Below are 14,081 nucleotides of genomic sequence, written 5' to 3'. Positions count from 1 at the left end.
AGGTATACTAGAATCTTGGAACCGTTATGGACCAAATAAGGACATGTAGATTCAAATTAAATGGTATCTGACCGATTGTAGAAGTTTCCTTGTGGTTCCAAACGTTTATTGTATTAAATTAATTGTACTGTGCGACTCTATATCCTGTATGTATAAATAGCAATCTGATGTATCTGGAATACAAGTGATTTTGGAACGACATTGCAGTGCTAATCCATAAAAAGGAAAGACACACTCCCGCCAGACTAAAACCTCTTTGCTAGCAGCCATTCGGGCCCGGCACTTGTGAGTATAGGAACACCGTGTTCTGCTCCTTGTGACTGTGAGAAGTATATCCAGTTGTTGGGTATTCTTCGAACTTAGGATCAGTTGTTGGTCTTAAGGGCAAATCACGCTGTGTGGTTGTGCCAGCATATAGTTCAAGCCCTCTGTAGGGGTCTGTGTGTTTCAGTTTTAATTTACTTTGATTCAAACCCCCAATTCTTGATATACCCATATCAATACAATCAAAGCACAAATTGTGCTGAATCTACCTTAATCAAAGGAATATACCAAATCCTTAGAACGATTCAAATTGATTCATCAAAGCTTCTTACTTAGCTCTCAAAGCTTTGCGGAACCTTTGCCAATGCTACCCCTTGCTATTAAATAAATTTGATAGCAGTGAACTCGCATATTGTGTATTAGATTGGTTGGTTGGAGTGCCCATTTGATTCCTTCCTTTCTCTTTCACACAAAAATGAAGCAAGCTCGTTAACGTGCTGCTGGTGATCAGTGTTCAGTTGGCGCGCCAGGTCTTCATGATACTTTCATTCATAGTCTTAAAGCTATTATCCTGAGCATCGTTCATTTAAATTTTTATCAAAAGATATCTAAATCGCATTTGTTCTGCAAACATGTATGGAGTGGGTCCTGCCAACGCTTACTATGGATAGCACTGCTAGAAGCCAAAAGTTGATCAATTGTATCTCTTCAACATAATCTTTGACTCAAAACTTCCTTTGCACTCCAATGTCTGGCTTGCAATCTTTTCCTGGAAAGGTCCAATTGACAATGTCCGATTTATCAAATATCTCTTCTGGCTCATTCAGCGATCTAAATCTAAGCAGTGATGATTCTCCATTTGAAATCAGTCATCTCTCATCTTCCTCTACTCCCCTGTCAAAAATAAGACTTCCAAAGGTCTTGGGAAAGCTAAAGAATTTGAAGTTGGATCACTCAGACATGGATGCTGACACCTTAGTGTCGGATTATGCAAGAGGGAGTAGAGGGTCTGCATCAACACTGAATCTCAGGCCGGTGTCCCATTAGCGGTGAGTTCTATTAGCAACTCCCTATCATACTCCTTTCCACTTGAGGGTATTCTTGCTTTGTTATGTTATATTGTCTGCTAATGTAGCAGCCTACCTGTTTGTCAAATAGGATTATACCAGACTTGGACTACATCCGAAGGATGACTATTCACGTATGACATACCCAGGGTATTCTTATTGGACCTTACACTGGCAGGAGTTTGGAAGAATGAAACAGTAATTCACTCTCACATACCTCCACATCCCCAATTCTGAGAACTGCTGCAAGCTGCACCAGGTTGAATTTTTTTTGCATGCTTTTCCCTCTCCAAGGGAAAATCTCAGCATTCTAGAAAATACTCTCATGAGGAAGTGCTTCTTCCAATATCGGACAATTAAATCCATCCAGGCTCAGAGGCTCTACCTCCATCTATGGAGTTGAATAACTCTCGAGTTGGTGGCATGTCAACTCTACGAGCTAGTCAAACCCAGGCTGGACATCTTCCACTGCCGTCTATCATTCTCACCCATCCCAGTGACGACAAGCTTAATTTTAAAGAATACAATGATCTATTTACTGAGCCACAGCATATAGTGAAGCTTACGACAGTTATTGGATCGATTTGCTCCTGCTTGCGCCATGTTTCCTCTTGTGAAACAATGTCAAATTCAAACTCCTCTCCTACTTCAATTGCTTTGCTTGGCTCCACGCCAAAGGTACCAGTTGAACCCAATTGTGCATCTGCTGTTGGTACTACTTCAGTATCATCTTTCAATGCATTGCCATCTAGGAAGGAGCTGCAGCAAGCACTTGAAATTGAGGCAGAAGACAAATGGGAGACTATGTCAGTAAAGTCAACGAGGTTTATGCAAGCTTTTAACATTACACATTGCTCTCTGATTTCTCCAGAGCCAACACAAGATATGATGAAATGGAAGAATTCCAGGATGATAGTGTCATGCAAGCCTCCATCTATTCCACTTCCTCCCACCCTGTCAACGAATGACATATTTTTGCTTTCAACACCGGATTTGCGACAGCACACACATACCATTACTCCTAATCACTCCTCCTTACCCCTGGAACACTCTTCTACCAATAGCTCTTCAAGAATTGAGGTACTTTGATGCAAAATATCTCTGCAATAAAAGTTGTTGCAAAGTGGACATCAGTTCTCAGACGGATGCTGCTGCATCTCATTGCCCCCTTTTCCCCCACTTGAAACACTTTGCCATTCAAAAACACTGCAATGTGATATTGATACTGCTTCAACTGAAGAGCTCCGCAAGGCTCTCCAGTATTGCAATCAGAAAGTCAAAGAACTCTCTGTTTATCTACTCCAGGTGGTAGAAATACATGCCATTGAGAAGGGAGCACGGGAGGGAAATGGGGATGAGCTAGAAAGAGAACATATGGAACTACCATGGCTAGTGGAAACTACCCCCATGCATGGTGAACCGAACAATAAAAGCATCTTCCCCATCTAGCTCTTCCTTGGAAAGGGAACAAAGTGATCACTCACTTATGCAATGCAGCGTACCTGCTCCTTCATTCTTGATACTGAACATTAACTAGCTTTCCTCAGAGTAGTGTTGCCGGAAGGGGGACTCAAGGTGCAAATTTTGGAACTCTTCTATCTACGGAGATCAAAGTCGAGGGTTTTCCATGGGATGTAAATATTTTGTGACAGTGTGATGTCTCACAAGTGTGACTATATGCATATATATGTCCGTAGTAAATAATGTGTATGTTCACACAAACCTCTTCAACCATCTTGCTTATAATGGGACACCCCAGCTCACGGCGCACAGAGGGTGTGCCATATTTTTGCTCCCAAGCAAAGTGTGAAGTCTACAACAGTGGGTGCCTAGTTATACCGTCCATTTGCGTATGATCGTCGATTGAGCAAAATCTTTGAATGATATCACGTGAGCGCGTAATGGCTGTGCGTCCTAATTAGACTTTGTGCTGCAAATTTGTTTCTCTTCACCACGATGGACGTTGCAGACACCACCAAAGATGCCACAGAAATTACCCTCGGACGTGACCGGGATAGAGAGAGGGATAGGGACGGTGAATATGACAGAGATTGTGACAGAGACTACACGGATCGTGATCGTCGAGATAGCGGTGTGTACAACAATATTATCTTTTCACGTTCGCTCCTCATCTCACTTGGGCGTAGGTCGACGTCGAGGAGATCATTGGGAGCCCGAAGAACGTCGAAATAGGGATGTGAGTAAAACCTAAGCTTGGACAAGTAGAGTTAATGAATCGGTGGACAGCGTCGCCGGCGTTCTTGCCCCCACTCCTCGGCTTCACCACGTCGACAAAGCCGACACTCTCCCTCGCGCTTTGGGAGCCCGCGGTCTCGTAGTCACTCCAGGATCAGAGAGCGCAAGGGCACCGAATTCTTTGCTCGTTCTTTGGGTGGCCCCATGAATGCAGAGCACGAAGAGGCCCTGAAATTCGCAAAAATCAGCAAGAGAGAAAATCGCGTCTACGTTGGCAATCTCAACTATGACATTAAATATCGTGATCTCATGGAATTCATGAGGGCAGGTAGGTGGGGGATCTTTTGTATATTTAAGTTTGTAGTGGCGAAAGAGAGATTGCGGTTGACATAAGTGAACGCGTTGTTTTTTGTCTTTTTTTGTTTGGAAAATGGAGATGTAGAGAGGATATTGATGGGATTTCCTTTTTGGATTGGCAGCTGGAGAAGTTCTATTCGCCGAAATCTTGGTGACGCCCATGGGGATTTCTAAAGGATGCGGGTATGTCGCACCGATGTCCATCACCTATATGCCTAATTTTATCTACATAGCATCGTGGAATTTTCATCTACCGAGGTTGCGCAGTGCGCTATCCGTGAACTTTCGGAGATGCCATTACTTGGACGACCGGTTTACATTCGAGAGGTATGATACTTCTTTTGTCCTTCATACAGCGAGCTTAGACCACACAGGATCGTGAAAATGATTCTCGTTTTGGAGCTACCCCAGTTCCTGGTAAGATGGGTATGGCGATGGCTGGGCAGGGTTTCTTTGGTCACACTCAAAATGATCCCGGCAATCAACTTCACATTGGAAATGTATGTTCGTTTGACCTTCTATTCATTTTTACATCAATTCCGCTTTCTAGCTTCCCTATCAGACGACATGGCGAGACCTCAAGGATCTGCTTCGCACAGCCGGAAATATAATCCGTGCAGACATCGACATTGGAGCGGATGGTCGTCCCAAAGGTTCTGGTACAGCTGTATTCGAGACTCCCAAGGACGCTCAGCAAGCCATTAGTGAGTAGTATCTTCTTACCACGAATCCGATTGATTATCCTCATCATAGGCATGTATCATGGCTTTGAATGGTATGGGCGCGTTTTGGAAGTTCGCGAGGTATGCAAACAGCAACAGGTTTATCTATATTAACAGCTTGATATCAGGACCACTTGGCTGGTTTAACTGGAGCCGGACGCGGAGGCTTCCGTGGCGGACTTCGCGGTGGTTTACGTGGAGGCTTCAGAGATGGCATGCGAGGAGGTTTCGGCGGCGGACCCGGTCGTGATTTCTCCCACAGTGAGTTATATGCAGACTACTCAGGACCCGATCAACATGTTCCGGGTTTGAGAATGGATAACTATGGTGGCGGGTTTGGCACCGGTATGGGTTATCGAGGTTATACTGAACCCGAACCAAGTCAGCAGATCATGGTTCGCAACGTACGTATAGCATTGCTGATCAGCGTAACTTTCTCACTTTTGTCTACAGTTGCCATGGTCCACTACGAATGAAGATCTTGTCGAGCTGTTTGAAACCACGGGTCAAGTTGAGTTGGCGGAGATTCTGTTAGAAGGTACTCGCTCCAAGAATCGCGGTGTAGTTCAATTTGCGCAGGTGACAGAAGGCGAAACTGCTATTGGTGAGTGTCTGCTGGTCTTGCGTACGACCCTTCTCAATGCTTCGTTCATAGCAAAATTCCAACAATACATGTATGGCGGCCGACCCCTGGGTATGTTTTATTTTACTTATCTTCTTGTCACCACTAATTGATCTTGCGAAGACATTCGGTTCAATGACCGTTGGCACACCTTTACCACGGCTGCTGCCAAAGGAGGGGTCAACCTCCTCCCGGACTAAAATTTCTTCAACTTTCACTTTGTCAAATACATGACCTCGCCATCTGTCGACAGGAAAATCGCAGTCGCTATGTCTGAACCACGGGAACTCAGGACATTCCGCATCGCATCAAGAATTTCAGTGCCTCCAAAGTTTGCATCCGTACATTCAACGAGACTTGTCTTGGAATTGATAGAACACTATTAGCTTACTGGGTACTATTGTGAAAGCTTATGTATGTATCTTTACTGCAATGTTAAGCGTACGCTGGCTATAAACTTGACTGTCATCCCATACACCGTCAGTATCACTCCCGAAACTAATTATATGGAAGAATGTTTAAATTTTTGGAAGCATCCTTTGGGGAAGCACACGAAGGAGCATCTCAAGAGTACGTTTAGCAGTCTCGATACGAGCATTCGCCAAGCTACCACTGAAAACGGGGAGGTGGCTGTGCTCACCAATTGAGGATAATTTGTTCTTTTGTCCACAACAACACCACCTACTAGTAATACCACACTTCTCGTTGTCTGTGTACCATCATGAAGCTCGATGCTGCCGTTTTACAGTATATCCTGCGAGTTATGCATTCAATTCTAGATTGCCGTGTATCTGCTCAACGAACGAATATACTAGTAAGTGGACTCTGACAACCCTACGGTGAATTGAATTTTCCAATAATTTATGCCAGAAACTTAATACTAGGCTCCACTGTCGTGGACTGCACCTCGCTTGGGTCACGATGATCGTCATTGATATCAAGCCGAGTAGTCAGTATTACGCTACATATATACAGAAGCCCTATAATCAGTGCATCAGGGAAAAATGAAAGCTATGTGTATGAGTAAGGAGTCTATGTAGCTAGAGTACTCCAGTAGACATCCCCCCCTATATGAACAGTACAGTATTAGTATGTATAACAAGGACACCAAACCAACTGTCTATGTAGCAGTCCGTATCATTGCGTAAAGCTGCGTATAAGCAATATATTTGTATGTACAATTACAAATTAGGCCCCCTACTTGTACACAGCGTTATATACAACTACATAGCACTACGATAGAAGTACAGTCCTATATTGTAGTGCTACTACAGGCTACAACATTTCCTTTTTGTTGCTTCGCTGATAGCAGGCTGGACTAGTACCAATGATTCAGAATCGAGAATTATATGCCATTTAGACACTACACTACTTTCTAGCAATACTCTTTGGTCTAGGAGGTACTGCTGAAATAACTGCTTTTGGTCTCTTCTTTGTCTTTCATAGACTTTTGTTGTCTGGTATCTCATTGACGGGCTCTGTCCCTTGCATCCCATCCTCTATTTCCATATTAGTCGGCTCGTTTGATATCATGACGGCTATAGAAGTAAATGAATTGTAGTAATAGAGAAGATTAGAACTTACGTTTGTCCAAATCAATGAGTTTCAACGGCACTGCAGGAGTCCGATGGTGACTTTCAGGATACTCTTCCTCTGGACTAGGGTGTGAGATCGGCGACAGCGCTATCAAAAATGCAGTTAGAAATGAATGTTAGAGAGTATCAGACTCACGTTTAGTAAGATTCACCACGTTGAAGCCATTAGCTCTACCGCTACCACCTTCCGCAATCAGACCACCATCATCTCCCTCCATACCATTATTGATCTCATCCTCATATTTATTCTCGCCGCCACCATTGTTATCATCATCTTTGCTGTTCTCACCTCCACTGTTGCTGCCGTTGTCATCTTCACTGTTGTTGCCGTAGTCACCTTTGCCGTTGTTTTTGTCCCTGTATTCATCGTCACTACCCTCATCATCTTCACCATCATTTCCCTCATCATCTTCATCACCTTCGTCATCTTCACTCATGTCAGGAACCTTCATAGCGTGAAGCTCTGCAACTGCGTTCTTTCTATCCTTTCGGGACATTTTGACATCCTCTGGACCAGTAACACCTCCAACACCGGCATACTTCCTAGAAACAGCAATGAAATCTTGATCATATAGTAAAAACACACACATACTGTCCCAGGTAATACCATCGTTTCATGATCGTCATGGTTTTCTTCTCATCAAGGGCAATCCATTCATCAACCCGCGTGACATGTTTCTAAAAACTCAAATTCATAACATCCTTGTCAAGGGTGCGCGGGATGCGGATACCTGTTGACCACTGGCTTAGAAAATGTTCCGTCTAGGAAAGGAGGTTACACAAGACATTGAGGCCAAGAAAATATATATTACTTGCCAGTGTGAACAGAAAAGCCACCGTAGCAGGCGGGATAGGATTGAACAGAAACTCATGGTCAACTCCATGCGCTTTCTTATTATAGAATAGAATTTGGCAGATTCCATCAACAATGAACAGAGCTTGCATGAGGCCTGTACGCATAGTTGGATCCTAACACATGATTAGCAAGATCCCTAAAAGCATTATACAACGTACCAAGTAGTAAAAACCAAAATCGGTCATAAGTGCAAGATACAGTATCTTGTTGTGCTTGCGAACCTTACTGCCTGTCCCTTTCTTGAACTTGAATGCCGTTTCGAAGAGCATTGCAACACGGTCCCATGAAGCTTTCCATATACGAGTTTCCCTCCGCATCATCTACAAACTATTTAGTACACATGATAACACGGCATTGACCTGAAATGCATTCACTAGCGTCTTTACTTCTTCCGAAAGCACAAACGGTGTTTCATCTTCATGGAGCAGCTTTGACATGAAGTACTTCCATATATTCTCTGTCCAATTCATCTGCAAAACACTTGTCGGATACATATGTAAAGCAACAATGGTCAGCTCGTAGCTTTGAAGACACTGTCTGAACAGTTTTTTTGAGAGCCCCTTGTAATGACACAATAGTTTTCCAGATGTATTAGTGAATCAAGCAAGTTTGCGAAGCTCAATGTCACTCTCTCCCTCAAGCCGCGGTGGTTCGATGGGATCAACCGGTGGCTGAGCATGACATGGGGAAAGTGGCTTTGGCATAAGCATTGGAGGTTGTATACAGCCTATAGTGGAAGGAGTGTGTACTACCAAAGGCTCTTGTTGAGCGTTAGGAGGTGTAAGGGGTGGCCATGAAGGTTGATCAGGATGAATAGAGACTGGGGCCTTGAGGACAGACTTGCGAGGGATAGCCGGAGGTGATTGGAGAACAACATTGACCGTACGGACCTGCAACCCAGGAGAAGTAGTGAGTAATGATAGCTTTCGATCAATAGGAACATACCGAACTCGGAAATAAGGTCTTTGGAGAGCCAAGACCGGAACCAGCTCCAGTGTATCTGAAGTCTAGCTCATTACCAGTTCCAAGGTCATCTTCGTCTTCACTTTCGGGTGCTGAGCGGCCATGTTGTTCATAGCAATCATCCTCATAGTTGCTCCGGCGGTGTTCGAGAGCTTTTTCCCTTTCTAGAACAACCCATTTGCCTTTCAAAGAAAAAAAAACTATAATGTTAAGCTTACCGCGGGCCTCATTGAGGTTTTGTTTGTACGTCTGGTTTTCTTTCTGTATTTTCTTCAACTCCCTCTGTAATTTCTCGAGCTCCTTTGTCTGACTACGGTCATCTGCATTCAAGCAATAATGAGTGCACAGGTAAAAGAAGATGAAATGCAAGACCATTTTCTGCTTGTTTTAATGTCGGAATATGACGAGTTCTAGTCCGCATTTCAGTAAGAAGATTTTCACTCAGGTCATCTTGAGGTTTGTGTTGTTTTGATGCCTGACCATTGTCGCCATCAGATGGTCTCTTTGAATTTGTTTGAGAATTTGAACGACGGTGAGAAGCCATGAAAATTATTGAAGAAATTATTGAATATAAAGGCCACGCAGCAATGTTGCACGTGCAAACAACGGCAGCAATGCCTCAATAACTAAATATTCCACATTACGGGCACCCCGGAAAATCCAAACTCATCTTCATGTCAAAAAGAAACTTGCCTACAAAGAAGCCCCATGAGTGTGCTGTCTGTCACAATTACAGAGGTGAAAAAGCTGCTCACCTACGAAGTCACCTAGCACATACTGGCTGCGGTAATGCACTAAAACTGCGACATGCCACGAATCAAAGATATCAGCAAACTATTCATAAAAACATTCATCACGAGCCTTCACTGAGCCTTTCTATTTCATCAAATGATTTCCCCGACTTTGAGGCCTCCACCTCCACATTCACGAAGCATGACAGTTCTGAATCTCCTCCACCTCCAAAAAAACCGCGAATGACTGTTGAGGAAGTCACTGACAATGGTGACTCTAGTCCTGGAATGTCAAGAAATCAGTTTGTATCAGTAGATTTCAGCGGAGCAGGGGCAGAACTAGAAGGAGAAACATGGAAAAACGGCTTCCAGCAATTCAAAGACACCAAACAGGAGAAGTCCGAGGAGATGTGGTCACCATTTAAAAGTCGTAAAGAGTGGCAACTCGCGCGCTGGTTAATGCTGTCTGGAGTCAGTCATGGTGATATTGATTCTTTTGCTAAGTTGTCCATTGTAAGTTATATCTAGAGATGATTCTTCCATTATTCAACCAAAAATTTACAGATTCAGGACGAGCTACATTCATCATTTAAGGACAAACGTACCTTCTTGAAGAAAATTGATGCCTTGCCTACTGTGCGTGGGGGATGGATTTGCAAAGAGCTCGAAATTGTTGGCAACATCATGAAGAAGGCCGCCGATGGCACAGAAGTCCCAATGACTGAAGGAGTAGAGCTCTGGAGACGGGATCCCATTGAATGCATCAAGGAGCTTATGGAGGACCCCCGGTTTGAGGAGCATATGCGATATGCACCAGAGAGGATGTTCACTAATGAGACCATGCATATGCGAGCAATTGATGAAATGTGGATGGGTGATTGGTGGTGGGCGACGCAGGTGTGCAACAATCTAGGTATACTGATAGGTCAGCTAACAGTGAAATCGGATATAGAAACTGTTACCCGAAGGGTCAACAATCGCACCAATAATCCTGGCATCCAACAAGACTCAACTCTCTACATTGAGTGGAGACAAGTCTGCTTGGCCTGTATATCTTACGCTCGGGAATATTGAATCATCTGTGAGGCGGAAACCGTCAGAGCAAGCCTCGATTCTGTCATAAAGTACGCAGCCCCTATCATTTTCCTTTTCTCACCGTCTCGACGCCTTTACTTGTACGATACATCATCCCATCACTGTCAAACCCCCATCGATTACTGATCCACCTGACCCATCTTCTCCTTCTACTGGCTTCCGCCACCTTCCTTGTTCCTAAACTGTACAGTATTACATCGTTGTTTCTCGCAGACCGGATTATGTATATATAGCCAACCCTCCACAGCCTGGTCCCTTATCTTGACCTCTCTGTCATTATCTGGGACCAGGTATGTGCTTACTTATTATTACCTATGACTACGATACTCAATATATCTCTGTCATTATCTGGGACCAGCTTGCCGCCGTTCTGCTTAGTCGCTCCGCCTTGTTGCCTTGTCCAGTTGCTCCGCCTCACCGTTCTGCTTAGTCGCTCCGCTTTCCCGCTCCGTTAGTCACTCCGCCTCTGCCGCTTCGTGACAGATTCTGATAGGATATATACCGGTCTCAAAGCTGGAATGTTTCTCGAAGGATGCACAATCTGTTGAGGGCTATCGGCTGTTCCATGACTGTATAGGCATGCTCCTCGAGGAGTTGATTGTTGCAGGAGATCCGCATAAAGGAGGGGTGAAGATGCTGTGCTCTGATGGCAAAATCCGATTTGTGTTCCCGCTACTTGCTGCATATGTAGCTGATTTCCCGGAACAGTGTCTCGTTGTGTGTGGCCAAGAAAATCGGTGCCCAAAATGCACTGCTCAGGAGAAAGAGCTCGGAGACCCATTGCACTCTATTCTTTGAGACCCTGACAGGACGATTCAATCATTGCAAAAGGCAGCAAATGGAGACAACAGCTCTGCAGTCACGCTAGGCTTACGCCTCGTTACTCCATTTTGGGCTAGCTTACCACTATGCAATATCTTCCACTGTATCACACCCGACATTCTTCATCAGCTACACAAGGGAGTGTTCAAGGATCATATTGTGAGGTGGTCAACACGCGCAGTTACTGGGAAGAGTAAAAAGGAGCGAGAAAGAGAGATTGATATTTGGTTCCAATCAATGCCACGTCATCCAACCTTGCGCCATTTCAAGTAAGGAATTTCGTTGATCACGCAGTGGACCGGGCATGAGTATAAAAATATGGAGAAGATCTTCTTAGGTGTTATTTCTGGTGCCACCGAATCAGAAGAAATCGTTCTTTGTGTGCGGGCCATACTTGATTTTATCGAGTATTCCCAGTTCAGTCTGCACACGGATGAGTCTCTGGAGAAAATGGATGAAGCTTTACGTCTGGAGAAAATGGATGAAGCTTTACGCAGCTTTCATTCCCATAAGGATGCTGCATTTGTGGACACGGGCATTCGACAAGCTTTCAACATTCCAAAAGTGCACTCCATGAAGTATTACACTCCGATGATCCTCTCAATTGGATCTCAGCAAGATCCTTCTGTATCACTACTTCACTCGTCAGTGCAATCAAGACCTGGCATATAGTCGCCGGTTTTTGGAACTCCATGGAACTCCTGCACACTGTGCTACTTGGGGGATTCCTTTGGACATCTGGCATCAGTACGACGCTGCCCTTCATGAGCATACCTCCTCTACTTCGACTTTCTTAGAGTTGAACATGCTTGATGAGCAGGATGAGGTCGACGCTGTTCAATTGGCGACCATTGCCGAGGCGCATTCTGGTTTGGCTCATCAACTTGTTTCCCCTCCAGCTCCTCAGATGCCTATAAAGGGGGGAGAATCAGATATTTTTACCTCCAACATGCCTCCCACTCCTTGTTCTATGCTGGTCCCTCGCATCCTCACCGCTCACCCTGACAAGACCATGCCTACAGGTCAATAACTATAGAAGTTCTGAGGTCAGATATGGGCCAGAAATGGCCCGGGATAACTCCGAGGTCCGGAGCTGAGTACTGGAGTGGGACGTTGGTGAAGCTATTAGCAACACCCTTCACACACTGTTGGTATCCCTGGTAATATAATGGCAATGATATAATGTCAAGATGAGCAGCCTAGATGGGGTTCCTGTGATCCGGGAGTCCGGAATAGCTCGGAAGCAAAGGTAAAGGAGGTATTAAAGAGTGGGATAAGGTGGTACACTTGATTTCAAGCTTGACTACAATGTACAAAGTATTCTAGCTTATATACATCCCGAATACAGTCAGAAGACCTCCTCGGAATAATAAATAGAATGTAGGTCACAAGGTTATTAATCCGAAGTCCGGCCGGTCCGGTCCGGTCCGGGAAGCGTATTAGGTGAATTGCATGCATATGACACACCCCTACCGCGCTGAGAATCAGTGTCTCGTTGCTCAGGTTCAACTGCTTGAGTCCCAGCTTGCCGACTTGCAGAGGGAAAACTCTTCCCTTACCACTGCCCTTTGCGATACTTCGCATGCCTTTGAGGCTAGGTAATGGGAGGTGGAGTAGCTGCGGAGCTCCAGTTGGGAGTCCGTCCAACACAAGGTGGAGTATTGTCGTATGATCGACCAGTTCCTTGCTTTGGATAGGGCCCTTCAAGGTCCACCTGGTCAAGTGAGTTGCTTCTTGCCTGACCTTTGTTTTGCAGAGTCTTTTAGAGCGCTTCAAAAAAAAGTAGAAGAACTTCGAGTTGCTAATAAAGAGTGGGATGCAGCTGTGGAGCAGTTATCCACCTCCTCCCGCAAGGTTTCGGAGTTGACTACTACATTGCTGCATGTAAGACCTGGGTCAGAAAAGGTCTTAAGGTAGGGTTTGGTATATGAAGGTTTATGTTGTAGCGTGCTAGGAGCAGGCTGGAGCTCGAAGGGAGCTACGGAAACCGTGACCGAGGACAGGAATGACCTAGTAGTGGCTGGGACGAAGAAGTGGTGACCCTTGAGGGGGTTCCTAGGAGGTCCAGGGAGGTCCCTAAGGCATAGGGAGGTTAGGTCAAAGTACGGGACCTTGTAATATTGCATAGTAGGAGTTGTACTTGCTAGAACATCAATATAGGATTCGAATAGGTCGTAGATGGAAGTGGGTCTCGAGGTTGTAAGCTCCCGAGAAGGTATATGTCATGCCTCGACCACTATCCACAGCCCTCTTAATGGTGACTACCAGGACAGCCCCAGTATCAGCCATACGCTCTCAGCCCTCTTCACCGATCCATGCCCGTACCTCCCCAAGACAGTATCATCTTTGGTATCACCTTCCTCCCCGCGACACGAGTAGCTCCTAAACCTCCCCCGACACGCGTTTGAAGCCCTCCTACACCTACCCCATTAAGGTACTAATCTTGATTACACGCCTCATGGCCCCTGATGTTCCCTTGTTCACTTCCTGTACCTATTTAAGTAGCTCTGATACGTCCCCAAGCCCCAGCTTGGTATATTTTGAACACACACCCTTTAACATAGGTCGTCCCTGTCCCTTTGTACCTGCTACCTATACGGAATTCTCTCTACTCTCTATTTCTTTATCTTTGTTTCTCTCAACTCTGTCTATCATCTCTACGATCGTCTATACGATCCAATACATGCTTTAACTTCACGTCTAAGCAACCTGAGTGAGTCTCCGAGCTCCCTCAAACAATACTAAAGCTCCCCAACGCCTACCGCCTTGGTGAGCTAACCTCCCCAAAACC

At 45.0% G+C, this 14,081-nt stretch overlaps 6 protein-coding genes across 6 annotated transcripts; 4 read left to right on the top strand and 2 right to left on the bottom strand.

The window, feature by feature from the left end:
* The first annotated feature begins 970 nt into the window (after positions 1–970).
* On the top strand, positions 971–3,194 carry C8R40DRAFT_1137029 (uncharacterized protein). Its single transcript, XM_046229413.1, has 6 exons — positions 971–1,301; positions 1,531–1,590; positions 1,646–1,664; positions 1,710–1,745; positions 1,785–2,411; positions 2,466–3,194. Exons 1-6 carry the CDS (start codon positions 1,012–1,014, stop codon positions 2,778–2,780), a joined length of 1,347 nt encoding a protein of 448 aa, XP_046078960.1. The 5' UTR covers positions 971–1,011; the 3' UTR covers positions 2,781–3,194.
* A 537-nt stretch (positions 3,195–3,731) lies between these two features.
* On the top strand, positions 3,732–5,428 carry C8R40DRAFT_1063439 (uncharacterized protein; the record flags this gene model as incomplete). The annotated part of the gene is made up of 10 exons (XM_046225526.1): positions 3,732–3,855; positions 4,007–4,067; positions 4,118–4,211; positions 4,259–4,384; positions 4,435–4,588; positions 4,638–4,687; positions 4,735–5,010; positions 5,060–5,210; positions 5,262–5,300; positions 5,352–5,428. The coding sequence occupies 10 exons, from the start codon at positions 3,732–3,734 to the stop codon at positions 5,426–5,428; spliced, it is 1,152 nt and encodes a 383-aa protein (XP_046078959.1).
* Positions 5,429–6,668: 1,240 nt separating this feature from the next.
* C8R40DRAFT_1178529 (uncharacterized protein) lies at positions 6,669–8,116 on the bottom strand (the record flags this gene model as incomplete). The annotated part of the gene is made up of 8 exons (XM_046232876.1): positions 6,669–6,766; positions 6,813–6,911; positions 6,960–7,366; positions 7,416–7,501; positions 7,563–7,585; positions 7,636–7,792; positions 7,838–7,999; positions 8,054–8,116. 8 exons carry the CDS (start codon positions 8,114–8,116, stop codon positions 6,669–6,671), a joined length of 1,095 nt encoding a protein of 364 aa, XP_046078958.1.
* A 162-nt stretch (positions 8,117–8,278) lies between these two features.
* C8R40DRAFT_1178528 (uncharacterized protein) lies at positions 8,279–9,186 on the bottom strand (the record flags this gene model as incomplete). Its single annotated transcript, XM_046232875.1, has 4 exons — positions 8,279–8,569; positions 8,625–8,806; positions 8,861–8,962; positions 9,015–9,186. 4 exons carry the CDS (start codon positions 9,184–9,186, stop codon positions 8,279–8,281), a joined length of 747 nt encoding a protein of 248 aa, XP_046078957.1.
* Positions 9,187–9,730: 544 nt separating this feature from the next.
* C8R40DRAFT_996746 (uncharacterized protein) lies at positions 9,731–10,240 on the top strand (the record flags this gene model as incomplete). Its single annotated transcript, XM_046236784.1, has 2 exons — positions 9,731–9,886; positions 9,938–10,240. Coding segments are annotated over 2 exons (459 nt in total), but the record flags the coding sequence as incomplete, so codon positions are not given.
* Positions 10,241–11,608: 1,368 nt separating this feature from the next.
* C8R40DRAFT_1178526 (uncharacterized protein) lies at positions 11,609–12,320 on the top strand (the record flags this gene model as incomplete). The annotated part of the gene is made up of 2 exons (XM_046232874.1): positions 11,609–11,854; positions 11,910–12,320. The coding sequence occupies 2 exons, from the start codon at positions 11,609–11,611 to the stop codon at positions 12,318–12,320; spliced, it is 657 nt and encodes a 218-aa protein (XP_046078955.1).
* Positions 12,321–14,081: the final 1,761 nt, after the last annotated feature.

This window comes from Lentinula edodes, assembly GCF_021015755.1.
Source record: "Lentinula edodes strain Le(Bin) 0899 ss11 chromosome Unknown C8R40scaffold_85, whole genome shotgun sequence".
NCBI classification, from domain to species: domain Eukaryota; kingdom Fungi; phylum Basidiomycota; class Agaricomycetes; order Agaricales; family Omphalotaceae; genus Lentinula; species Lentinula edodes.
Note: the sequence above shows the minus strand (reverse complement) of the source record. Positions and strands in the feature narration are given on the sequence as shown.

Bases quoted from the DNA above. Each gene is read 5' to 3' on its own strand.
- C8R40DRAFT_1137029 (XM_046229413.1), top strand. From the start codon at position 1,012: ATGTCTGGCTTGCAATCTTTTCCTGGAAAGGTCCAATTGACAATGTCC. The intron at 1,302-1,530 runs GTCCCATTAGCG...AGAATGAAACAG, and splicing joins ACACTGAATCTCAGGCCGGT to TAATTCACTCTCACATACCT. The intron at 1,746-1,784 runs GTTGGTGGCATG...AGTCAAACCCAG, and splicing joins TGGAGTTGAATAACTCTCGA to GCTGGACATCTTCCACTGCC.